General features: G+C 47.3%; 1 protein-coding gene across 3 annotated transcripts in view; it reads left to right on the top strand.

Annotated features, from left to right (window-relative positions):
- The first annotated feature begins 5371 nt into the window (after positions 1–5371).
- The window catches only part of SPAG6 (sperm associated antigen 6), a 42672-nt gene continuing 22538 nt past the window's right edge, over positions 5372–25505 (top strand). For all 3 annotated transcript variants that reach the window (XM_064505945.1, XM_064505944.1, XM_064505943.1), the window contains exons 1-4: positions 5372–5492; positions 5566–5661; positions 17490–17656; positions 21124–21307. In XM_064505945.1, coding sequence (XP_064362015.1) covers positions 5468–5492; positions 5566–5661; positions 17490–17656; positions 21124–21307 — 472 coding nt within the window. In that variant the 5' untranslated portion in view covers positions 5372–5467. The remainder of the gene's footprint in view (positions 5493–5565; positions 5662–17489; positions 17657–21123; positions 21308–25505) is intronic.

The raw sequence follows: 25505 nt of genomic DNA, 5'->3' as shown, positions 1-25505 counted from the left end.
GACGGGAGGGGGCCGCCGCCATTCAGCGCTGTTATTTCCGCGGCCGCAGCTGAGCATCGCCCCTCGGCCGCGGAGACAAAGGGCTGGACGTGGCCGCTCGCCGGGTGCGGGCACTGCGCGGGAGGGGTGCCCGGAAAGGCCCCTCGGGGAAACCTGCCCGACGGCAGCGGGGCGCTTTTGAAACAGGAGCAGGCAACAGCGGCGCTGAGCCCTTCCCCTGCGCGGCCGCGCCGCTCTCCGCGCTGCCGGTGTCTCTCTGCCTGCCGCGCCGCGTCCGCGGTGCAGCGCGGCCGAGCCCGGCTGCAGCGGGGCCTCCGGCGCGCCCGGCTTCGCTCGCTGCCCCCGCTGGACGTGGGCCCGACGCCGGCTCGGCACCTCCTCGACGAGGCTCCCTCTGCCCCGTGAGACAGCCCCGTGCCAAAGGTCCTGCGGCCGTAAGAGGCCTCCGAAACGGGCCAGTACTAAAGAAGAAAAGAAAAGGGAAAAGGCCCCCCAGCCCGCACCCACCCCTCCGCCCGGCAGCCGGAGTCACAGGCAGCGACCAAGCGCGGTGCGCGGGGAGCACGACGCCGCGCGGCCGGGGGGCACCGCCGTGGGGCTCCGCGGGGCCCGGCCGGGGCAGCGGCGGCCCCGCGGCGCGGAGGGGCTGCAGCCCCCTCGGCGGGCCGCGCCGCGCCGCGCGGAGTAGCGCGGAGCCGCGCGGAGCAGCGTGGCAGGCGAGGGGCGGCTCGGCGGGGCGCGGCTGCCCGGCGGGGACGGCACCTCCGCCCGCGCGGGGCCCCGCGGAGCGCCGCGGACGGCGCCGCTGCCCCGGGGGGAGGCGCCCGGCGCTCGGAGGATGCCTGCGAGCCGCAGCTGCCATTTTGTCTCCTTTAAGCGGGTCGCGCCCCCCCTGCCCGGAGCGCGGCAGCACCGCGGGGGCGCAGCGCCCTCGCCCTGCCCGCGCGGCCGCTCTGCGCGCGGGGCCCGGCGGCGCGGGTGCGGAGGGGCCCGCGCCGGCCCCGCCGCCCCTCGCGCCGCTCCCCCGCCACCTCCGCGCTAGATGCTCGCTTCCCGGCCGCTCAGCTGATTTGTTGCTAGTAGCAACCACACGGCAGCGATCTGCAGCCGCCGCCGCTGCCGGAGCCTCCCGTTACACCTCCTCCCGCAGCGCCGGGCGGCTGCTGCCCTCCGCGCCGGGCCGCGCCGGGGCCGGGGCGCGCAGGGGCGCGGGGCGCCGCGCACCGCGGCTCTTCCCAAACCCGGAGCGAAATACCGGCCCGCCGCCGCCTCGCAGCCCGGCTCCGCGCATTTCGCGGTGTCTGCGCGCCCGCGGTCGCGCCGGCCCGGGGGGGGGGTCGCTCCTGCCCTCACACGCGTAGGGAGGGGCAGCGCTCGGCGGCGGGGCGGCACACGGCCTCCTCGGGGCCACAGGCGCACAGGAAGACCGCGCTGCTTGCAGCTCCCCGGAATAAGTCAAGCTCCAGCTTTCAGTTTTGGAAGGTCCCCAAATATTTCTTTTTTTCCGGGCGGCAGGAGCTGGCGGCTCCGCGGGACGCCGGAGGGGAACCGTGCGCTCGCTGTGGAGGGGGCTCAGCCCGGCCGGCTTGCGTTTCCCGGTCCCATCCCGCAAGTCGACCTGAAATATTTCGCCCCTTTCCAGTTCAGTCATCCCTTGTTATTTTTATTCTACCTTTGCCTGGTGCAATGGCGACGCAGGAGTCTCCGCTAGCCAAATCTGTACGAGTTACACGTTTACGAGCTACAGCTGCCTGCTCAGCTGCCAGCGTCGCCCGCTGAGGTGAGGCAGCAGCAGAGCTGCTCTCGCTACACGCCTGAAATGTCTCCGCGCTCCTGCCACCGCCTCGCGGGACCGATTTGCTCCATAAGCAGGCTTGAGAATTTAAACTCATCACCAAAAATCCGAAGAGGGGACCCAGAATACCGTGACTTCCTGGAGACCCGACCCAAAGCTCGGGGGAAAAGACAGGGAACACCCGGCTCTACGATCCCTCTGATGGAGTCTTTGCTAAAACCCGGTAATGGCAAAGCCGCGTTTAAATTTGAAAAGCAAGTTATTCACTCCAGGCATTCAAATGTTATGTTTCAATATAGGCGTACACGGAGTTGGTGATCCCCCACTCAAAAAAGTATCTTCTAGAGAGCACGTCAGTTTTGCAGCCCCAGTCACCCTTCCTGACCTTCCCACCCCTAAACTCCCGCTTCCCAAAAGTCCGGCACCCCAAACTCCGGAGCGCGGGGGAAGCGTGACGAGCGGCCGCACTCCTCGGCCCCCCGACCGCGCCTAGTCCTGCTGCGCGGAAGGAAAATCTCATTTCTGCAGCCCCGCCCGGAGCCCCTTCCAGCGGCCGGCGGTCAGCACCAGCGCTGCGGGAGGCAGCCCCGCGCTGGGGGCAGGCGGGGGCGGCTCGGACCGCCCGCTGCGCGGTCACCGCGGCCGCGTAGCCCCAGGGCGGGCGCCCGAGCGCCGGGGGACGCCGCGGGGATCCCACCGCCCCCGAGCGCGGAAAGCCCTCACCTCCTGGTGCCGGTCGCTCAGTTTCGGGCCGTCTCCGCGCGTTTGCCATCCACAAGCAGCCGCGCACGGGGTCGAGCACCGGAGCGCGGGCGCGGAGCCGAGGCGCCGCGCGTTGAGCCCACCCGCGCCCGCGGAGCCGGTGCTGGTGCCGGGGGCGAGGGCCGCTCCGACGGGGCGGGCGCCGGGAGCCCGCGGGACGCCGCCCGCAGCCCGCAGCGCCCGAGCCCCGCGCAGCGCTGCGCGGCACCCGCCGGGGGAAAGCGGGGTTTCCCCGCCCGCTGCCCTCGTCTGCCCCGCTGAACCAGAGGCTAAGCTGGCAGAACACCACCAGAAGGCGAATATGTATTACTAATTTAGAGAAATGTTGACTTTTCCCCCGGCGTCTGGTTTATTTTTCAAGCTGGAGTATGCGGTAGCGCAGTCGTTACCAACACGACCCGCTAAGGATACAGGTTTCCCAGTAATAAGCACCCGAGCTGCAGGCAGTGAAGTCTCACAACCACGTCATTTCCATAAATGATTTTCCGTCTTCAGTACTTTTGCGAGAACCGGTGACATTTCCGTAGACCGTATTTGCACGGTGTTTATTCCTCATCATTATTATCAACTATGTGAGCAGACTCTCCGGGTCAGGGAAAGAAATGTAGCAGCAAGCCTTGGAGGTCTTCAGGGTGCGCTTGCCTGCTTCACTTACCCGAACATTAGACTTAATTATACAGATAAATCAATTTATCTGTAATCGACACAACTGCTTTTTTTAAAAAAACGCTGGAAGTAATTCATCACCGTTTGTTTATTTTTTTAATTTAACTTAAGAACAGAAATAAGTATAAAGAAATGTGTTTAACAGCTGTTCTCTTCTCAAGTACACATGGTGATAATTTCCCAAAATATTTTCTGTGACAAACGACCTTCTCACCAATCTGATTTAATTTGCCTTATTTATTTGTAAAGAACAACACATCGCCAGTTTTGTTTGTTTGCTTAAAGAGAGATTTTTTTCGCACTAAATACTCCTGGAAACACGTGGCTCATTTTAGACCAGAATATTGGTTATGTTAGCTCACCTCATTTTCAGTTGAGCAAATACGGGGATAATTTATTGAAATTACATGTCTTTCTCACACTTTTTCAAACTTTTAGAATGTGGCTGAAATAATTTCTCCCTTCAACTTTAAGGCATGCGACAAAACTTTTTACTACCTATCAAACAATACGGTTGTGCCGTGTGGGTCATCTGGTTTTGTGCAGTTAGACTTCTGCAGAGCACAGCACCCGCCTAGGAAATCGCGGAGACACTGCGCGTTAGAGGGTGCGCGCAGAAAGCAGCATTTTGTATTGCATGGTGACTCCGGCTGCGAATCGTGATTTCACTCAGAGCAGCTTGATCGATAGCAGAGCTAACTAGCAACTTCGTTCACAAATATCCAGCGTCTTGGGAGTCGCCCCCGAAAGGTACAGGAGCAGATGCGGAGTCTCGTTGCATTCACATCCCGATAACCTTGATTTTATTTTTCCGCCCCGCGGTTTGAACCAGTTGCTGCAAGCAGCTCCGGGGTTGTATTTGCTGGCGGAGGCAGCCACCCCCCGGCCGGCGGCTGCGGAGGCTGCTCTCCGCACGCGGACCCCCGAGACGGAGCCGCCGCTGTGCGCGCAGCAGCCCCCGCGCCCGCGGAGCGGAGCCGCCGGGGCAGGCGCGGCAGAGCCGGTGCCTGCGGCAGGGGGGGGGGGCGGGGGGCGGCGGCTGCGCGTCCGCCCCGGCGCCGCTGCTGCTGCTCCGCCGCGCCGAGGCACCGGCAGCTGTCGGGGAGGCACCGGCGTCCCCGCCGGAGCGGCAGCGCGGCCGCCGGCACCCGCGCTGCGCTGCGCGCCCCGCCGAGCCGCCGCCGCCCTGCGCCGCTGCGCGTCCCGAGAGCCCCCGAGCAGCAGCGCGGTGCCGCAGCGGAGATCCCCGAGGAGGAAGCGCAGCGGTGGTGGAAAGAAAAAAAAAGAAAGAAAAAAAGAAAAACAGAAAAAAAAGGAAAAAAAGGAGAGACCGTCCCCGCCGAGGGGGAGAGAGCGGCCGCGGGGCAGCTCCGGTGCGCCGCCGCCCTTACTCTCTTTTTCTGTTTTTCCCCCGTGACCTGAGTGACAGCGGGAGCCGGGCGATGCGCTGACTCGGCCCGCGCAGCGGCAGGGAGCCCCCGCCCGCGGCACGCTCCGCGCAGCCCCCGCGCAGCGGCGGGGAGCCCTGCGCCGGCGCCCCGCGGAACGGCGCCGTCCCGCTCCCGCTGCTGCGCCCGCCACCTCCCCCCCCCCCGCAGCTCGTGGCGCGGAGCAGAAGCGTCTCGGTCCCGGCAGCGGGCGGCACCGGGGCACGACCGCAAACGCCGCCGCTACATGGCAGCGGCGCCGCGCGGAGGCCCCGGCCTGGGCCGCCCCGGCTCCCCCCGGCTGCGCGGGCGGCCGCGGGGGCGTGAGGCGGCGCCTGGGGAGGAGGGCACCGCGCGGGGCGGCCCTTCCCCGTCCCTGACCCCCCGCCCCGTCCCCGTCCCGTTCCCGCTTCCCGGAGCTCCGGGGCCGGGCAGCCGCGCGGCACGGCTGGGCGCTCACAGCTCCTCGCGGGCGCAACGGCAGCCCCGCGCTGAGCTGCGCGTCCGCGCACGCCGAGCTGCCCGCGCTCCCGGCGCGCACGTCGGAGCGCCCGCGTGCCGGGGCTGCGCCATGCGGACGGGCGTCCCCCTGCGCGCCGGCACAGCCCGCACACACCGCGCAGCGCAGCGCCCCGCGCAGAGCCGGGGGCCGGGCCGGGCCGGGCTGGGCTGCACGGGGCGCGCGGCCGCGTGATGTCAGCAGGCGGCGCGGCGCGGCCCGCCCCGCCCCCGCGCCGCGCGGCTTCCGCCCCGTTGCCGGGGCGACGGGTACACAGCGCGGCCCTGCGCGGGGCGCCGCGCGCCGCCCGCCGCCGCCATGAGCCAGAGGCAGGTGCTGCAAGGTAGGGCCGCGGGGCGGGGGGCGCGGCGCGGGGCGCTGACGGCGCGGGGCGCTGACGGCGGTGCCGCCCGCAGTGTTCGAGCAGTACCAGCGCGCCCGGACGCAGTTCGCGCAGGCCGTGGCCGAGCTCGCGTCCCGCCCGCAGCACGTCGAGACTCTCCAAAACGCAGGTACCGCCCCCCTTCCCCCCCTCGCCCGGTGCCGGTGCCCCGGATCCTCCCCCTGTTCCCGGTGGTGGCGCCGTCGGCGGGCCGGCAGCTCGCTTCGGGCTCCCCCCCTTTTATTCCCCCCCCCCCGCCCCGCCGCCCCGCCAACGGGCCGCGGGGCTGCCTGCTCCGCCGGCCGCGCGCTCCTCCGCGGAGCCCTGCGCGGCGATGGGGGAACCGGCCGCCCCCGCCAGCCCGGACGCAGCCCGCCCCGCCTGTGCGTGGTTCGGTCCTGGCGCTGTTTAAAAGCGTGAGTGCCCGGCAGCGGCCTCGTAACGGTGCCGACTTACTTTCACTCAAAGGAAGGTCCGTCGGCAGGACCCGTCCCTTGGCTCCCCCCGTGCCCCCGCGCCGCCTCCCGCACGGCGGAGCGGGGCTGCCGCCGCGGCCGGCGCTGCTCTGCCGAGGGCCGCGCTCCGGCCGCCTTTACCCGAGCGTCACCGGCTGCTCCGGACCCCGCGGCGCTTTCCCCCGCCGGGGCCGCGGCTCGCGGGCGGTTCGCTCCTGCCGCGGTGCTGTCGGGGCTGCCGGGAGCCGAGCCGGGGGCTGGCGGCGGCCGCGGCCTCCCCGGCGGCTGCGGCCGCTCCTCCCGGTCCCGGTCCCCGCGTCGTCCGGGAAAAAGAGGAAGAAGAAGAACCGCGGAGCAGCTGAGGTCTGAAAGACGGTTTGGAAAAGGGCTGTAAAGCTGGGCTTGGTTTGCCGTGTGGTGCCCACGAACTGACTGTGTTTTGATTTGGCTTGATTTTGGTTTTAATGCTTGTTCCCCAGATCTTTTAAAGTTTAAAGTCTTTCTCGAGATACGATGGAAGCAAACAAACAAGCAAAACCCCGAGAAGAAAACCAGTTCTTTAAAATCGTAACTTTGCATTAAAATAGTTTCGTTGAAAATTGATCGCTTAAATTCTTGTTACAGACTTATTTACTTCCATTATGGGAGTGACACACTGGCTCCAGGCCTTTTATGTTGCCTTACTGTGTTTCTTGATTTTTTTTTTTAATTTTTCAGTGAGTTATTGCTACTGCTTTAATTTATACTAATTATCTTCATTTATCAAATGTGACACTTTGGTGGCAGGAGTAGCTTATATTTTATTTGTGAGAAAAGACCCCATATGTCCACTTACAGTTCTGGATCTATTAGCTGCCCACAGAGAGAGAGTTCCCATTAAAGCTGAGTTCTTACACTGAAGTACTTAAAAAAATGCAGAAAGTTTCTATTTTAAGAATGCAAAAAAAAAAGCTAGGCTAGCTTTAATTGCATTGTGTTTCTTGTTTTTAAAATAGTTTTTCGATGTAATCTGCATGATAGTGTTTCCGCAGAATTGGTCTGGTGCTTGTGTAGAGAAAATCATCAGCTCAGAAACCTGAAACTTTCCTCTGTGTGTAGCTGATGTTTGCCCTGAGGGTGAAGTGTATAAGGAATGCAGAATCAGGCCCTGGATACAAGTGTGGAAAAGTGCATTTGTGTAACACATGATCCTTCTTGGCTCATTCTGGTACTGAGCTGCTTTTTCACAAGCTTTAAATATTTTCTGAGATGCTAGAAAAGAGGGCAATGTTTGCAAATGTAGTATTTCCTTTCAAAAATTATTTGAATTACTGAGGCCCACAAATATTTAACTCTCCTCTGCCAACTCCTGTCTTTAAAAACAGTTCATAATTATAAAATTATAACGATAGCTGTTAGTTTTGACCTTTTCTGGATATGTCAGACACAGGTTTTAAAACCTCGCTCTATATAAAATGTAGTTAACTGCTTTAAAAAAAGGATCGGTACAAATATTCTGAGACATAGCTGTCTAGCAGACAACTGGCATGCCTTTTATGGTGCTGATCGAGTGAGTTGCCTCTAATAAAATTTGAGAGCAATGATTTGAGAAATAAAGATATCCGTCTATATATGTATCTTTATATAAATCTATGTATAAAAGGATGGGGGCTATTTGCTTATTCTGGTAAGGAAAGTTAATTATTACTTAAGGAGATCACTGTTCTAAAAAGATGCAGAAAGTCTTTGCCTGCTGTCATTTTCTGTTAGCATTAGGAGTCGAGGGCACTTGGCAGGGCTCTTCTGTTGGATCTCAGAGGTTGCCAGGGTTCAGTCTTTTTCCAGCTGAAAGGGAAGGCAAGATTACATTGACTAGAATTTGAGCAAAATCGAGCCCTTGAAGTGTACTGTGGTGTACTTGTGCATTATTGGCCTTGGTTAATGTTCCGAGAATATCCAAAATTCAGACTGGCAACAGTGAAAGATCAAAGTGCTCTAGAAATAAAACATTTGATCCCATTTGCAGAAGTCCTTCTGATAAATTCTTAATGACATATTAAAAATTAAATAATAGTTTGAGACCTTCTTGCTCTTTGTGAAAGTGTCTCTGGACCTCCTAGCATTATGCACGGTGGAAATGTGCTTAAAAAATAACTGTTGACTACACTATAAGCACTGCTTACACAGCCTCAAAGCAGATAAACACAGCTGTATTGCTGCAGGTTAGGGGATGACAAACTGCAGCGTGGAAGGGGAGTGAGTGGCTGGGATCAGAGGTGAGAGCTTCTTATGCTGCTTTTGCTGCCGAGAAACCTTGATGTCCTGCCACTGTGGGGGCTCCTGTGTGATCCGCAGGGACACTGGTGGGGCTGGCAAGCCCAAAAGAAGGCCAGGCAGAGCAAGTCGGATGCCCACCCTTTCCCAAGGCATCTTCCTTCTGGGGCTTCTCTATCCAGTCACGCTAGCTGTTGGAGCCGCCTTTCCCGCTGAGCAGAAATCCTGAATTTGGTTGAATCTGGCCCTGGACTTTTGCTGAGACCCTAACATGGCCCTGGCACTCTAATAGTCAGGAATGTCCTGGGGTCTTAGGCCTTTGGAGCACAGATGCTTTTAGTGGCAGAGATCATTGCAAGAAACGATCAGATAAAAATCTATTTTCAGAACTTCTTCCCATATCTTTTCTAGCTCTCTGTGCTGCTTTGGTGAGTTTCGATAAGGTAGTTCCTTATGATTAACTTCTACCATGAATAATAATTGCAGGATCTGTCCTTTGAATGTTTAATTAATGCTGATACACAGGGAAAAAGATCCTCCTCCAAATATACTAAGTCTTTTTCATTTGGTAAATATACACTTGGAACAATGACAGACAATTCATTTATCAAATCTAATTTCTAGAGGGCTCTTGACTAATGGGAGAAGCTACTTTGACAATAACAGTTTTAAACATATTCTTTAAAAATAAATCTGTTCCTCTGGCAGCTACAGCTCGTGAAACCTGGCGCTGGAAGGCATTATTGAGCCCCGCAGCCCCTCCTCCTCCCAAGTTTTCAGATCCTAGAAATGGACCATTTTCAGTTATAACGCCAAATGAACCTGAGCCCTCTTCCTTGCGCTGAGAGTCAGGCAGCTTTTTATCTGTTAGAGAGTTTAGGAGAAAACCTGAACTGGCTCCGGTACATTTCTAAGAGTGATAGTCAGGGAGAGCCTAGTTCTGCCTTCTTTTTATGCTTGGTGAAGTGCAGCACTCGGTAAATAGTCTCTTTGAAAAAGAACTTTTTGCTCAGGAATTTACAATTCAGTATAAATAAGTATGTCAGAATAAGGCCTGTATTACTTCTGGGCATTCATTTTTGCCTTCTCCTGCAGTGTGAATTATTTTTTTATACTTTCCCCCCACTACAGCTTGTGGTGATGGGATGGTTGTTTTTAATTTTTAAGTTATTTAAGGGTATCATTAGGTATCCCCCATGCAAGCTGCACCACCTGCGGGACTGAGTCCTCTCCACCCCTTGCACCTTTGGGTATATTTTCCTGTATCTGTTCCTTACAGTCCACACTGGCAAGGGGCTGTAGCTTGGGGGCCAGGTTGGCCTCCTCGTAACGAGGGCTCTATCACAAAAGCTTGTGGCATGACAGCTTTTCTCCTACTTCATGGTCTTGCTTTCTCTTTTTTTTTTTCTTTTTTTTTTCCCAGCTAAAGATGATGTCATGAGTAGTAGCTCTCTCCTGGCTCCAGAGCTATTCCATTGGTCACAGTCTTTAAGAGCTGTATTCCCAAATCTTTGGAGTGGTTTCAGGAATCTTTATTTTTGAGAAAAGGCTGTTTAGATTTATTTCCCCCATGCAATTACATGAGCTTTTTTTTCCCTCATACTTTTTTCAGACTCCCCCTTTTAGCATGCATATTTTAAATGTACCTATTTTAAATGTGCCAGTTGGACACTTGGCCCTGTGTAAGGAGGATCAGGTTCTGGGAAAGGATTTCAGGATGCAGTTCTGCATTTTAAAGAATATAAAAGAATGTGCTCTGATCACACAGTACTTTGTACAAAGCCTGCTGGGAGCATGGGATGCAGAGGGAGGAGGGCTGTCGAGTCAGCTGCCCAGAAAAAGAGTTGCTCCCTTAAAAACATCTGTGTTCTTGCACTATCTGGATCTTGCAAGGGGGGCAGACTCCAGTGCTCCCAGGTAGCCCGTTTCAGGATTTGGGTTTCTGCACCTCATCCTGTGAAGGATGCACTTACCTTTTTTGAGGTAAAAACTTTACTGAGCCTTAGTGGGTGGGAAATAGAAACAGAAGTGGGAGAGAATTGTGCAATGGGGGATGGAAGGCAAAAGGTCATTTTTGGAGCTGTAGTAGGAGAAGTGAGGAGAGTGGCTGTTTCCCCAAGGCTTGGTGATGTGGTACCTGATGAAAGAAAGGAGACCATGTGTTAAGGAAGGTACTAGGGAGATGACAGGGCAGGAGAAACAAAATGTTACCAAAGCCAGAGGACTGTCTGCTTCTGAAAGTCAGTGAGCTGAAAGCTCAGCTGCTCTCAGCTTCTCTGCGATTCCTCCTCTTCTCTACCTCCTGGCCTGTTTGGAGGAGATTTGCAGGTAGAAAATTCAAAGGTAGAACTTCTTTGCAACATCTGTTTCATCTCAGGAAGTGGCCTTTGGAAGGAAAAAGCTCCTTGTGACCACCTTGGTTTTGGTGTGTCTGTGAGGAATTGTGTGGAAATTTTGCTGGTGGCCACTAGCTAGCCCTGTGAAGGGCATTTTCAGAAATTCAGGCGTCTTGGAAGACGATCAGTCCTGTTCCATTAATGTGGAAAAGGGGTCTGGGAAATGGCTGTCCAGATCAGCTTTTAAGGAAGGAGAAACTTACTGCTCCTTGTTCCCTCAAAATTCTCTAGTCCTGCTGTCATACTGAATCTGTGTTACGTTCCCCACCATCTGGCGATTGTGCTACAAATTACTTGATTACCCCGAGTCTCCGTTACCAAACTGCATTCATGTTCTCTTTGATATTTTGATAGATTCTAGTTGTATTTGCATAGAAGAGTCACAGCGCGGAGTCCTTCCTTGGGGTGAGTCACGCCTGAGGAATATGTACTGGAGACGTACGTACCGTACAGCCTCTGCAAGAGGCAGCCTCAAGACAAGGGAGGGAAAGTTCTCTTTCTCACTCTTCGTCTGGGAAATGCGTCTTAAGTCTGCTACTTAAATCTCTGCTGTGCTGGGGTGAGGCAGAAATAAGTTTGCACTTTATTTCCTTGTCAAGTCATTGAATCTGACATCAGGACTCCTGAAAAATCAAGGTTATATGATGAATGCTTGAGCAGTATTGTTAGTTCAGTGAATGTTCTTAGTGTAACAGGTAGCATACAAAAATGAGAAGATGACATTAAATTAGATTCAAGGTGTAAATTAGGAGAGCATTTTCAAGGTAAGAGTGTATCAAAGAGACAACGAAACTAGTGAAGAACTACCTTTATTTCCATTTTAAAATTTGAATGCTGAAAAATTCTATTTTTAAGGAAGGAGAATAGGGGAGAGAAGTGGTCATCTTTAGGTGCAGAAATGGAGAGAATTTGAAACACAGACTGACATTTCTCTAACTTGTGACTACTGACAAGGTTTTTTTTTTGGAGGGGGGGAATTTTGCCAGACTTTCAGGTGCTTTTCCCTAAGCAATTGAAATAACCAAACAAAGGCTGCTATCTCCAGCATAGTTACTGTTTGTTTGGCTGAAGAAACTTGGAATGAAAAACTTGGAACCTACTGCTGCCCTGAGCTTTTTCCAGATAAAGATAGGCAGCAGCCGGCACTTGCTTGCTAAAAGAAAGTGAAGCAGGCCTGTGCACAACAGCTCCACTTGAGAAGTGTGTGCTAAGGGTGATTCAGCTTCTAAAGTGTGTCATTCTTCAAAACAATTGAGTGGGAAACTGAGGATAGAAAGGGGAATCATTCCTTGCCCAGGGTCAGTCAAGGTTATGTGATGCAAGAAAGAATATTTGGCAGTAATTCTTTGTTACCCTGTTTCTGAGTTGTTTGTGGGAACTCTTCCAAAACAAATCTAGTCTAATGGTCTAAATGCCTTATTTTGTGGTTCTTTACTTTCTGTGTAGCTGCCTCTGAATTAGTGAATTTCCCACTTCTATCAGAAGAGACTTATTTAGAAGAAAACCAAAGAGTTCCCCTGAAGTTTTACTCAAGGCCTTGCTGCACCCTGCTCTCTATAACCCTATTCATTTAAGTAATTCATTTGAGAGAGGTAAGAGGAAATTGTTGAAAGTTTCTTATCTATTTTTCTGCCTTAAGGAATTGTTAAAGTAGTTTGATTTTAATTCGAAATGCTGATAGGAATCCTGGCTGGGACTTCTTTGGGGAAGAAGGACAGACTGCTCTAGACGGAACAGTCAAAGAAAGGAAAAAATCAAATAGAGGAGCTCATGAAAGAGAAAATAACTGGGTTGGCCCCTGGACAGGACAGGAAAGCCCCCTTCTATGTCAGGGACATCTGTCCTTTCCAGCAGTGTCTGCAAAGCTTGTGGAAGGAAAGGTGGACATCTTTCTTTCCTATGGGTGTTTTAGTGGAGAACATATAACCTCTGGGCAGCAAAGGTTATACACTCTCAGAATTAATGTTTATTTATCCAAAGTGCTGTTAAGAGAGAAATACTCCATCTACTGAAGATGTGACAACATTGAAAATGATGAAAACTTCTCAAGCAGTTGGTCTTGCAGAGGGGTCAGAGATGATGGATAGAAGCTCGATGCAGAGAAAACAAACTGATTTTAGATGATGTAGGAAAGGGAGATAGAGGCTTTTAATTACTTTCAATGTGCAGGCATAATCTAGGACTACACACTGCTCTCAATTCGCAGTTAATTTGATGTCAATATAAGGCTTGTACAGCAACAAGAATTGATTTTTTTCCTTTTCTTGTACCACCAAAGCGCTTGTCATGATAATTATTTGTTCACTATCTTTTCTCACATTCAGGCATCACTTTGGGAAAATATGCTCTCCTTGAGGGTCAGCACAGTTTCTATTAATTTCTAACCTTTTTCATCTGTTCCTCTGTGTGTGTGGGGGGGGGGGAGGGGGGGTTCTACCCTGTTTTAGTATCTTGTATCTTTTTCCAAACAGTGACTCTCATTTCACTTTTCATCTCTTTCCTCACCTTCACTTACATTAGCTAAAATAATTTGCAGTGGAACATTTTGTGCTGACACTTAAATGTCATCACCATGCTTTACATGCTGTATCCTACAGTGAAATAAATGGTGTTGGTCATATGGAGACATGCCGCCTGGTAATACTGTTTCAGGCTCAAGGCTTTTAGCGTGTTCTGGAAGTGAAATTTGTATCAGCTAATCTTGAAAATACAAATCACGTAAGTCTCATATTTGGGTCAGCTCAAAGTGTATGTGTATGTAAACTTTTCAAAATGTGGTTTTACATTTTGCAGTGGCTGGGTTTATCATGGAGGCCAGAAACATGCTGCATGGTCTGGATCTAGCTCATGGGTTCATCTGATCTACAGTAATTCTAGTCTGTTAAAATATTCGCTGAATTTCGAGGACATCACCCTTTGTGCTTAGAGGATGGGAGAGAAAATGTACAATTACTATCTTTTTCTCTTTTGGGTGACTTAGTATGCAAATCCTGCAGCATGACTTTGAGTGGGGATGCATGCTTCCTGCTGAGACCAGGTGAGTTGGGTGTCAAACTGGCCAGAAATATTTGGCCGAAGCATTTCTTTGCCGTAAAACAGCAATTTCTTCAAACATAAACTTGTTCTGGAAATGTAGTAATACAGAGAAAACTTTTGCGAGAGGAAGATTCTTCAGTTTAGGATGGAATTATCAATCAAAATAACACAGTGTGACTGCCTCACCTCCTTGGTAGGGCCAGTTACACAATAGCTTAGTACTTACTTGATTTCTGATGTAAAAAACTTGAATTTGAGTTTTTGATTCAGGGTGGTTTGAACTGTCTCCCACATCCTGGGTGAATGTGCCAGCCAGCGGGCTGTTGGCTTCCTAGGGACAGAACACTGCGCATTGAAGTGTTTCCTTTTTTTCCAGCCATTTTTAACAGTCTCTTTTGTATCAAAAAAACCTCAGGATTTCTTCACAAAACACAAATTTCAGTTCTGTCTCAACTGAGGTTAGAAGTCTCAAATGTAATATCTGTACACTAAACACAAGCATCCTACTTTTGACTGTTCCTGCTTAAATATCTTCAGCGTAAAGAGCCAGAACAGCAGGAGGTCCCTGTAGGAATTTCAGCAGATGCTTGACCATGTGTTAGAGGAGGAGAACAAGAAAATGCTCTCCTGTAGAGGGTGCAGGTGACTTACTGGAAGATAAGCTGACAGTAGAAGGTATATGGTGTTGGCATTAAGTCACAGGTTTTTTTCCCTCTCTCTTTTAATTTATCCTATAAAGTACTTAACACATTTTGTTATGAGGCATGATTTACTAATGAGACCGCACACACCATTTGAGGGAGTTTGTGAGAAGATGGCAATCTGTTGGCCACATCCTGAAGTAGTAAGTGATTCCTCCTGAGTGAACTCCTGTTGATCTTGCAATGCTGGAGTATCTAGACCTTGACTGTTATTATGCAGGATGCCTGTTTCAGCTCCCATTGACTTTGATAGGAGCGTGAGCAGGCCCCAGCTATACCACAGAACTATTTATGTAGGCTCTCTATATACATGTTAAAATGATGCATGCTGCAGAGCCATTTTTAGTGCTTCTGGAGTGTTATTTAGACATCACAATTTCATCTAACTTTTCTCCTTTTATTATGTGTCCCCATGAGAGCTGTGTTCTTTTGGCTTGTGAACCTCCTGGGAAGTTGTACCCATCCGGGCTGTGTAGCCTCTGCTTGCAGGAGTGACCTTCCCAGAACAACATCATTAATGGTCTGCTTGGCCTCCATGGTTGTTTTTTTGCCTTGTTCAGAGCCATGTATAGATTATTAGATTATTTTCTGCTTGCTGAGAGCAATTTGATTTTTAAGTTAAAATAGTAAGCATTTTCTATGAGAATTTCACTGCTGCTCAACTTGATTTTGTCTTTCTAGCGTGTCCTTTTGTACAGGCTGTGGGAATACCTTCTTGATATAGTCTCCATCCTTTTAGATTGTTCCAGTCTCCATCCTTTGGACTATTCCTAGGCCCTCAGCTTTTCCTTTCTTCTCATCATGATGCATCTGTTCAACATCTCCTGGATGTCATCTGCGAGTAGGTAGTGATCCCACCATTGTAGGTCTGTTGCATGAAAAGACCTTTGGTGCACCAAAAGACCTTTGTTTGGTGCTGACATGGCTTATGCGCACACACAGCTCTTGAGAAAGGAAGTCTTAATTTCTTCTTGTGGCTATGGTCAATCAACTGGATCTTTATCTGATGCAAATGAATCTAGTGGAAAACTCTGACAACTGATAGAAAAATTTCTAATCATAGCTTTGAATGTTCAGTATTCCGATATAGCACTTTTGCAGCTCCGGAGGGCATTACTTTCCAGCTGAGGTACTAAAGCTCGGAAGTCTTAATTCATGCATCTGGCTGGTATAGGGGCAGCACTTTCAAAGAACTGCGGTATAAGTAATTTCCTCTCCCCAGTCCTTATAAATCATACTATTTATGCAACCATGTTCTTATTTTCAATTTTTTGTTTGCAGTTCCATTCTGGTTATATTAGGGTTTTCTCCATTATCAAAGATAAAACTAATTCAGAACTGCTGCTTATTAAACTATAAATCTCTCTGCATAGTCTAAGGATAATGAAGAATTGCTATGTCTGTCAGACCAGAGATCAGAGCAGCTCTTATGATCTAGCCCACTGTTCTGCCTCCAACAGGAGACATACCCAGATGCCTAGGAAACACTGTACGAACAGGACAAGAGTACTTGCTCAGCCTCCAACTGTTATTAGCCCAGGGACTTCCTGAAGTATATGTGGTTTCTATGTATCTAGTAATGGGCAGTGGACTTCTGGGAACTTGTGCAGTCATGAACCTGTGTGAACTGCTTTGGCAAGAACTTCCACAGCTCTACAAACTTTTTCTGTGAAAAATCATTTCTTTTTGAATTCAGCCTCTACTAGCTTCATATATTGTTTCCTAGTGTTGGAAGAGACAGTGTTTGATCCCTAGCTGCCTGCTCCATGCTAAACCAGATTCCGTGGAGCTGGCTTATAGCCCTACTGAAGAGTCTTAGTTTAACTGTGGGAATAGCTTCCATATACCGAGTGGTCACCTTTGATTGTCCTTGCTGCCTTTCACTGAGCCTTTTCCAGTTCTGTTGTTGGGGAAGGGATTAGATGCAAAATAGATGTATGCAATACTGTAGTGATGGTCCCCGTTATGTTTTCTACTCCTTTCCCTAGCACTCTGTACGCTTGTGTGTGCACGCTTTGTTTTCTGCTACTGAGTACTGAGCTGATGTTTCCAAGGAACTGTCTGTCATAACCCCAAGATCTTTCTCCTGAATAGTAGTGATCAGTTTGGAGTCCATCACTCTGTGTGTGATGTTAAGATTGGCTTTCCCATCTGTATTGCTTTGCATTTATCTACTTGAAATATCACTTGCCATTTTATCATCCAGTCATTCCGTCTCTGTAGTTTCTCGTAGTTGCCCTTGTTGGTACCATCTTGAATAACTTCGAGTCACCAGTAAATATTCTCAACACACTATTCCTGCCCTTTTCCTGATCATTTATGAATATCAGTGTATTCAACAGCATATGCCCCAGCACAGGCTCTTGAGGAACTGCATTGTGACCTCCTCCTCTTGTGAGACTGGAATGTTTTCTCCTACCATTTCCTATTTTTAGCCAAATGTTTATCCATGTGAGGACTTTCCTGTGCCATGAATGCTTATGGTTCATGTCATGTGTGCTTAGCTTACCTGTAATTTCAACAGCTTATGTGTATGTGTAAGAACTCCTTTGAGAAGGGACTTCATCTTCTTTCATATTTAGCTGATACACTGTGGACTGTAGTATAAATACATCATAAATAATGATGTGGTAATAAAGTCTTTAATTCTTCTGTCTGAAATGTAATATATTATGGCTATTGGTCCCCAGATCAGTCACTGTTTATAATAGATGGAATTATTAGTAATTCGGTGTAATTCCATGTAGAGCTTGTGTTGGCAGACTGAATAATGAGTGACATATCAGTGCTAGCTCACCAGAACCTCCAGATGGAGTTTCCTGTGCATATTTACTTTGTTAACACATGTATTTTATATATGCTTAAATATAGCTTATTTCTACATGTGAAATTTTTATATTTCAGGAGTGTTTTGTACCTATGAGAAATGGGCAGAAAGATTGTTACGCGTCAGCTGTGCTATCCAAGTGCCAACTTCGTTTCAGGGGAACTCCTCTGAATTTCCTACAAGCTCCTATTATTTCAAAGAGTAACTTAGCAGATTTTTATGAATAAAGGCAAATGTTTAGAAAAATTTCCACTTATTGGGTGACCTTTTCTATTTCCAATGTTACTCAGGTGTGATGGCTTTGCTGAGACCTCTTTTGCTGGATGTGGTCCCAACTATTCAACAGACTGCTGCTTTGGCTCTTGGGAGACTTGCCAATTATAATGATGACCTGGCAGAGGCTGTTGTGAAGGGAGACATTCTTCCTCAGCTCGTATGTTCGTTGTCTGAGCAGAATGTAAGGCATCGCTTTTCTTATCATTTTTTTTAACATGGGGAAGGGGAAATCTTTCCTTTTCAGCTGTCTGCTGTTATTCCTAATGCAGCAATAAATGTACTGAAGTCAGAGACAACATGTATGTTTGAACTCCTGAGAGATCAGTTTGTATTGTGTGCATAATTTTGACTTTAAATAAGTTTGACTTTAAAATATTATCTTACCTCTTAACTCATTATATGAAAAATATCCATGGCACTGTTGTTTTCAAAATGTTGAGTGATACTTTATAAAAGGTCCGTCTTCAAAAATGAGACAATTTGAAAGCTGTGCTGGTAATTGACTAGGATTTGTCTTGAATATCAAACACTTGTGAAATATATAAACTGTACTTCCATAGTGGAATATTTAATATCTCCAAACATAGCCATTTGAAAATCTGTAGCATATAAAATATCAAACTACTGGCACAGGAAAATACACTGAAATGTTTTGATTTTCATATTTGTCCAAAAAAAAAGTGTAGTCCAGTGCAGATAAATCTGATGGTGTTTTTTTCTTCCTTTTTGCCATTTTTCTTCAGTTTTTGTATATATTCTAGTGTTTGGATCCTCACCTAGATTAACAGAAATGCTTTCAAATACTGTTCCTAATGACTGGAAAAAGAAAGAAAGCTGAGAGTTAAATGTATTGAAATCACAGCCATACTTAGGTTGTATTTTTGATTTATTGGATTTAGGAAAAGTAGGATTTCAATGGAAATATAGCTTGGAAGTGATATATTTTCATTTCAGTCTTTTGAGAAAAACATAAATGCAAGTACTTATTGCATGTTTTCATTGTTGCATATCTGGTCAATGCCTATACAGTTTATCTTAAAAATATGTCAAAGAAAAACATTAATGTCAAGACATTGGTATAGTAGGGAAGGAAAATTAAGGTTTTAGTTAGACAAATTTATAACCATTTTGGTTAATTTATTTGTATTTTAAAGGGAGGAGGGGTACAAAAGTCTTTATCCTCTATTTTTTATTTGGGAAAAAATCCCCCAACAACTGAGCCCCCTCACTAAGTTAGCCTGAGTACCCTGATTTATCTCTTCCATGTTACTGCCTGTGCTGTCATTACATCTGTGAGATGGCTGTGATTCAGAATCACTTGGGGCAGCAGCAAGTTTAGCGTGAGGTCATGGAAGGCCTCCTATGCCTTGGTGACTGAGGGCAGGCGAAGGAAACTCATTATCCAGTTCATGCAGAGTTTAGCAATGCATGCAGTTTGTTACTTCCCACAGGCAAAAAAAAAAGGATGCATTTCCATTCCACTCACTTCTCGTGTATCAACATCTACACTTAAAGGGCAGATTCTTTGAGCACACAATAAATACTGATTCCACTGATTTATGAAGAATAGTCAGAGGGTCACATCCTGGCTCAATTTTTTGTCAATTAAACTGAGCAAAATGCACAGCTTTATAAGGCATTCTAACTGTGCCTGTGAATATCACTTGTTTGTAAATAAATGGGTTTTGAATAATAACAAACACCCAGAAATGTTTTTCTTTGCTGGGAGCATAGTTACTTAGCGGGAATAACATGCCCACATTTGTACAGACATAGACTGGTGTAAACTATCACAGCTTCACTGGGTTCAGCAAAACTTACGGTAACTTACACTAGCTAGAGATCTGTCCCTTTGTGCTGTTTCCCCAGCTTATGTTCCCCCTAAATAATGTTTAATGTTTTGCTTGTAAATTATGTTCAATATATGAGCTTGTAGAACTTGAATTTAGAGCACTGGATTTTTGGCATTAAGGAATTACATGTGTACTGGTAAACTAAGCAGGGCCATGGCATAGACTCAAGCACTGGAACATGACTATTCAGACCCTTTAATTGTTAACATGCTTCCTGACATGGTTTTGGCCCAAGCTCACTAGCAAGCTAGCAAACTCCCAGGCAGTGCCCAGTTGTGGTTTAGGGGATTGTACAAGTCAGGGACAGTTGCTAGTAGTGTAGATGAGACCTCTGTACTTTGGGAGAAGTTTGGCTGCATGGACATGCTCTGCTATGTTACTTCCCTGCAGGGTTGGGGAACGAGCCCGTGTCCATTTTACTTTGCAGATACCTCTCTATTCTTGTACCTCACTGCTTTGGGGGCAGATCTTCAAGAGTGTTCGGGCATCTCGCAGGATGCACAAAAGCACTCATGTCGTTCTTTGTTTCTCTGGACCTAATCCAAAAGGGATGTGGGCTTTGCAATATTTAAGTCTTACGTACCTTGGCAGTAGATATCTAGCACACTAAAGCGCCCAGGCTCCCTCTAGAGAGCAGGGGAGAATCAAATGTCTTAGAGTGGGATTAAAACCAGCCATCACAGAGAGGGAGAGCCCTCTTGAGCTAGGCCACAGGGCTGATCTGTCAACCGCCAGGCTACAGAGCACGCTCTGGGCACCCAGGTTGTGGCAGGAGATTATTTGTGGCCCAATGACTTTTGCACTCATTGCTGCACTGTGGCTGCAAGAGGTAGTTGACCTGTCTTCCCCAACACAGTTGTCTGTGGCCAGAGTGCTTTGCTTGGGGTTGGAGTGTTGAAACTCTAAGGCAGGGGAGGAAATTTAACCTTCATTTTCCAGATCCCAATGATAGCTAGAAAACTGCACAAAGAGAATGTGAAATGTGAACTTTTGGGGGAAATTTTTTTAATTGTGCTTGCTGAAAACGTGTTTGGTCCAGCACTGGGGGAAGTAGGTAGAAGAAGCTAGACATGTGCTTGGATCTTGCTTGAACCTGTGCATGACAGAGGTGTCAGGCTGCTCTGTGCTGTCAGAAGGGAGCTGGGTTTGGACACATGCAGGAGTGGGACTGCAGGTTGCCTGGTCAGAAGGGAGGGGAGTCCAGTGTCGAGGTCTGGTAGGCTGGGTTTCAGGATCTCGTCTGTGGGCTTAGGCACTATTTGAGCATTTCACAATTCAGATCTTAAACTCTTTTTGTTAGATCTGATTTTCTGTGTTTATTTCCTGTTTGCAAATGTAAACAATGTTTTCTCATATGGTTGATATGATGGTGTATATACACTAGAAGTTGTGAAGCCTTGCGAATGTCACAGATGGGTAGAATTATTCTAGGAGTTTGCCCTGCATAACCTGTGTAATCTAGTTAAATATGCTAAGGGGTATTGTTTTTGCAGCTCTTATCACTCACTACTCACTTAAGCAAACAGATTTATCTAGACTATTATCTTTTCCCCATATCCTCTTAGCCCTCTCATTTTTTTCTGTTTGTTTATGCACTTACTGCAAATTTTAGATCATGAGCTGTTTCAGACAAGGACTGTAGGTTTATTGTTTGTGTGATGTCTGGTGGTCCTGATTTGGATCTGTATGAGATATTGGTACTACTAAAAAAGTCTTAATTTATGCATGTCTGTACTGTATTATGTTTTGAACTACTTAACATTAGTAACAACTTTTTTTTTTCTGATTTGTGTAGCGTTTCTACAAGAAAGCAGCAGCATTTGTGCTAAGAGCAGTTGGTAAACATTCCCCACAGCTAGCCCAGGCAATAGTTCAGTGTGGAGGACTGGAAACGCTTGTGATTTGTTTGGAGGATTTTGACCCTGGTGTGAAAGAAGCTGCAGCTTGGGCACTTGGTTATATTGCCCGACACAATTCAGGTAATAGGTTTCGTATGTGTTATCTTTCATCGTAATACTATATGAAAGTTGTAATAATTGCATTTTTGTGATTTTCATTGTTCAGAACAAGATACTTTTTCTTTTGCACTGTTATGAAATTTTAAATTTGGAATAAGAAGCTGCTGTAAGTTTACAAATTTGTTAGTGCTGCAGTGTTAGTGGGAAAATGGTATACCTGACACCAACAACACCAGATTGTGGGGGAGATCCTCTCAGAGGAGACGCACTGGACTTGTGTCCCGAAGTTACGTTCTATTTTTTTCTGCTTCATGAAGAAATTTCAGAATCTTTATACATTGTATAACTGCTGCAGTGGAACAAAGTTCCTTTTGCTCCAATGTTAGTTCTTCTCATTTTATATATATACAGTAAAAAGAGGCCTAGGCAGAACCTAGTTTCATCCAGTTGACAGCACTGCCTGCAGGATTAACATGCCAAATTCATTGCACTCCTGTAGCCAGTAGACCACACTCTTCTCTGAGAGTCAGGAATAGATCCTAGGAATCTGATATTGAGCAGCTTACTGCTGTCTCAGATAGTTGTATAACTCACTGGTTGTGTCATGTTCCTGTTCAAAAGCTGATCTACACAGCAGATAATTCCTTTACTAGCTGCTTATATAGTTCAAGTAAGAGTTTTGAGCTATGAATCAGGGAAGAAACTGCTGGATGGGAAGGGTAGGAGGAATGGCTCTTGTTCAGGTAGTTTAAAGTTAAAATTACTCCAGGATCACAACATTAGCTGATATATTTATGTTTGGTTTTAGTTTTAAAACATACTTAGACTGGATTTGGAAGTGATTTTTTTTTTCTTTTTTTTTTCTTTTTTTAATCTGTATGATGTGCTAGTCTGTAGGAGGTATGGGGGATTTCCCCTTCGCACTTAGAGGGGTAACTTTCAGGAAGGGACTCCAAAGTTGTCAACATTTGTTCCAATAGGCTTCTTTTTTCCAGGAAATAAAACTCATTTTTGGGGCACCTCTATGTGCTAAAGATCTTTTACTTTTTGGTTGTTAGGTCTGAATCCCAGCCTTGATAGAAAATAAGTGTTGCTTCCATCTGAAGGATATTTGTTTAAGTGTCATTTGAAAGTGTTTGCTTGTATAAGTGTATGTAGTGTAAGTAAGTATCTGTGTTACTCTTAACATAACAAAACTACAGAACTGTTTATGTCAGTAAATCAATATTGACTTGCTTCAGTTGCCCTTTATGCTATTCATTGCCTGAATGCTGGCTGATCTTTAGGGTGATCCAGTTCGCTCTGTGACGGCATTGTCTGCAAAGATGGAGATGATGAAGGGGTACTGAAGACAACAAACTCCTTGTACAAATTGTTATTCCATGGTTGTGAATTAATTATTCACTGACAGTGAATGGATGTATCTCTCATGTTAATTTACGCGAGCAATAGGAACAGCAGTTTCCGAAATTAGGTTGAAATTGCAAGTGCTACCATGCTGCAAGCTTCAGGGCATAGACAGATCACTAGATGTAATCAGTAAAAAAATGTTTTTCCCCTGCTGCCCAACTATAAGTCAGTTAGGGGGATTTACCTTCCTCTAAAACACAGCCACAGGAAGTCTCTAAACTGATGATTACTGGGCGTAAAGAAGGTATATTGGGGAAAAATCACTCTGTGCATGGTATGTTTGTTATATGTTTCTAATACTCCTACATGCATGCCTTTGTAACAGGATATTGTTGGAGATGGAATACAGAGATAGATGGATCTGTTCTTATCAACATCTGGTGTTTACTGTTGAAGAAACTCTGGATTAGACTCGCATACTTGTGTTGATACAGTCTGGCAGTTATGATTTTCTCTCATTGACTGTCTGTGGATACATATTGCAGCTTAAACTCTAAAAATAGAGCTGTGTGTGAAATGGTTTCCCCCACCTACAAAAGGTTTTTTCACTTTCAAAAATTGTTTCTGTTCCAAACTGGGACAAGATTAAGACAAGATTTTTTTTTCCCCCTCCTGGAAAAAAAAAGGGGGGGGGGGGGGGATGTTGCTTCTTTGTCCCTGGCAGGAATAGTTCAATGATTAGGACTCTTGCCTGGGATGCTGGAGACAGATTAAAGTCCCAGCCTGTTTCAGGCAGGATGTGAACCTCTGTCTCTCTGAAAGCAAGCAGAGGCTCTCAGCGCTGGGCGATAACTGTTCTGCCATGGGAGGGTCTCTCTTTGCTTTTCATCAGAAATTCCACCCATGACCTAGTAAAGCTGCTCTCTGAGATCTGTGGTGTACGTTCCTATTAAAAAAAGACTTCCATTTTGAGAAGTTGTGATTTTTTTTTCCCTGATTAAAGTTTTCTGGTTAGAAAATACCATACTATCTTCATACTGCAAGCACTGAAAATACAGTTCTTCTGTGAACAGATGTCTCCAGAAATCATTGGATTCCTGCGAGATTTTAGGTCAAGACAGATGTCTTGTGAGATTACAAAACATTAGAAATCCTGCCAGATTCCAGAATTTAGCAATAGCTCGTGCAGTTATGTTGTTCACTTGCAGGTCCCCTTGAGTTGAATCTCAGACACTGATGTAACTCCAGCATATACAGGTCAGTGTGCTGTGATTTTGGCATTCATCATTTCTACTCTATATAAATGTTTGAAAAGAAGTGCAAAGTGTTTGAAGTGCCATTAACTGTTAAAATTATTTTGTAAACTTTTGCTAATACCATATTCAGTGAGGGGTTTAAAGTGCAGAGTTCTTCGGTTTGCGAGGCATGCAAATAACTTATCTTTCCATTTGCTTTGCTTATGTAAAATGCACAGTTTATTCATGCTCTCTTACCTGCTACAGCATATTGCAAATGGGTAGGAAAACAAAAATAAACAACACTCTGTTTGCTTACACTCAAGCGTGTTGCTTAGAGAGGAGTTATACTGATTTTGTGTCATATTGTGGTGCCCTTAGGATCACGGGATAATTCAGGAAGGGACTTCAGGAGGTCCCTAGTCCAACCTCCTGCTCAAAGCAGGGTCAGCCACGAGGTCAGACCAGGTTGTTCAGATCGGCAGTTTGAGTGTAGTTATTTTGTCCTATTCAAGAATCTAAACTTGCTCCCACAATTAATGAGCTTTGTTCCTCTACTGAGGAAAGTTGTTTTTTTTTTTCTTTTTTTTTTCCACTGGTTTTGATGTAATCTTTAGTGCTGTGCTTGTACTGGCTTGCATAAAGCTGTGATTTTGTAGTGGTAGTGGTGATTGGAGTCTTCATGGGATCACACAGTCCTCACAAAAATACAGTGTTGGTGATTGTTTCAGTCAAAAGCTGTTATTGCTGGTGGATACATCTGCCACCACAGCAGGGTCCCAAGGACCCTGGTCTAGATGAAAAATGCGTTTGCTTCCAAGCGGAGGTTTGTCTGCTACCTGACACACTGTGATTGTGGTGTTGGTTCTCAGCTGAGTTCCCTTCCTTGGGAAGGGAGTATTTGCACTTTTACTTCCCTGCCCTTGTCTTTTCTTCCCAAACATTTTTTATCCATTCTATTATTGTTAGCATGAAGGGATTTTTTTAGTAACACTTCAGGCCACTTCAGATCAATCCTGTAAGACTTCCCATTGACTCCAGAGGGAATTTAGTCAGATTGACTCCTTTTTGCATACTTTCTGCTCTTCCTGATCAAGGAAGCTCCTGACTAGGCCTCAACATCCTTTGAATTAATTTCTCTGTCCCTGATGAGCACATATGAATTGAGAAGAGCCCTCTAGCAGAACTCCTAGCCAAATGGGTGACTCCTTAAGCTCTTTTTATCAGTCTTTCTCATACCTCCATATCAGTCTGTCTGTTATATCTGCAATATCTCCCTCTGCTAGAATACTCCTTATTTTCTTCTGGACAAAAGGAACTAATTTGTGGTGGTTTTTGAGTCTAAGCTCTCTTGTCTCTGTGCATATGTAGACTAATACTTGCTACTTTCTTTCATGTAGGGAGAAGTCATACTTTATCACCATGTGGTTAGAAGGCCCCTGGATCTGTACCTCAAATTGCAGTCCAAAGCCCTGTTTTTTTATAACTTTTTGTGGACTTATGCAAGTTTCATTATCTAGTTTTCCTTTGCTGTCTTTCTCCTGTTTTTCAACTACTGGTCTTTGTCCAGATTCACAGACTTGGCATAGTGTTCAAAAAAGTCTTTTTTGTGACTTTTTCCATCTCATTTGATT

Source organism: Dromaius novaehollandiae, chromosome 2 (assembly GCF_036370855.1).
Source record: "Dromaius novaehollandiae isolate bDroNov1 chromosome 2, bDroNov1.hap1, whole genome shotgun sequence".
NCBI classification, from domain to species: Eukaryota; Metazoa; Chordata; class Aves; order Casuariiformes; family Dromaiidae; genus Dromaius; species Dromaius novaehollandiae.
The sequence above is the reverse complement of the archived record's forward strand: the minus strand, read 5'-3'. Positions and strand labels throughout refer to the sequence as shown.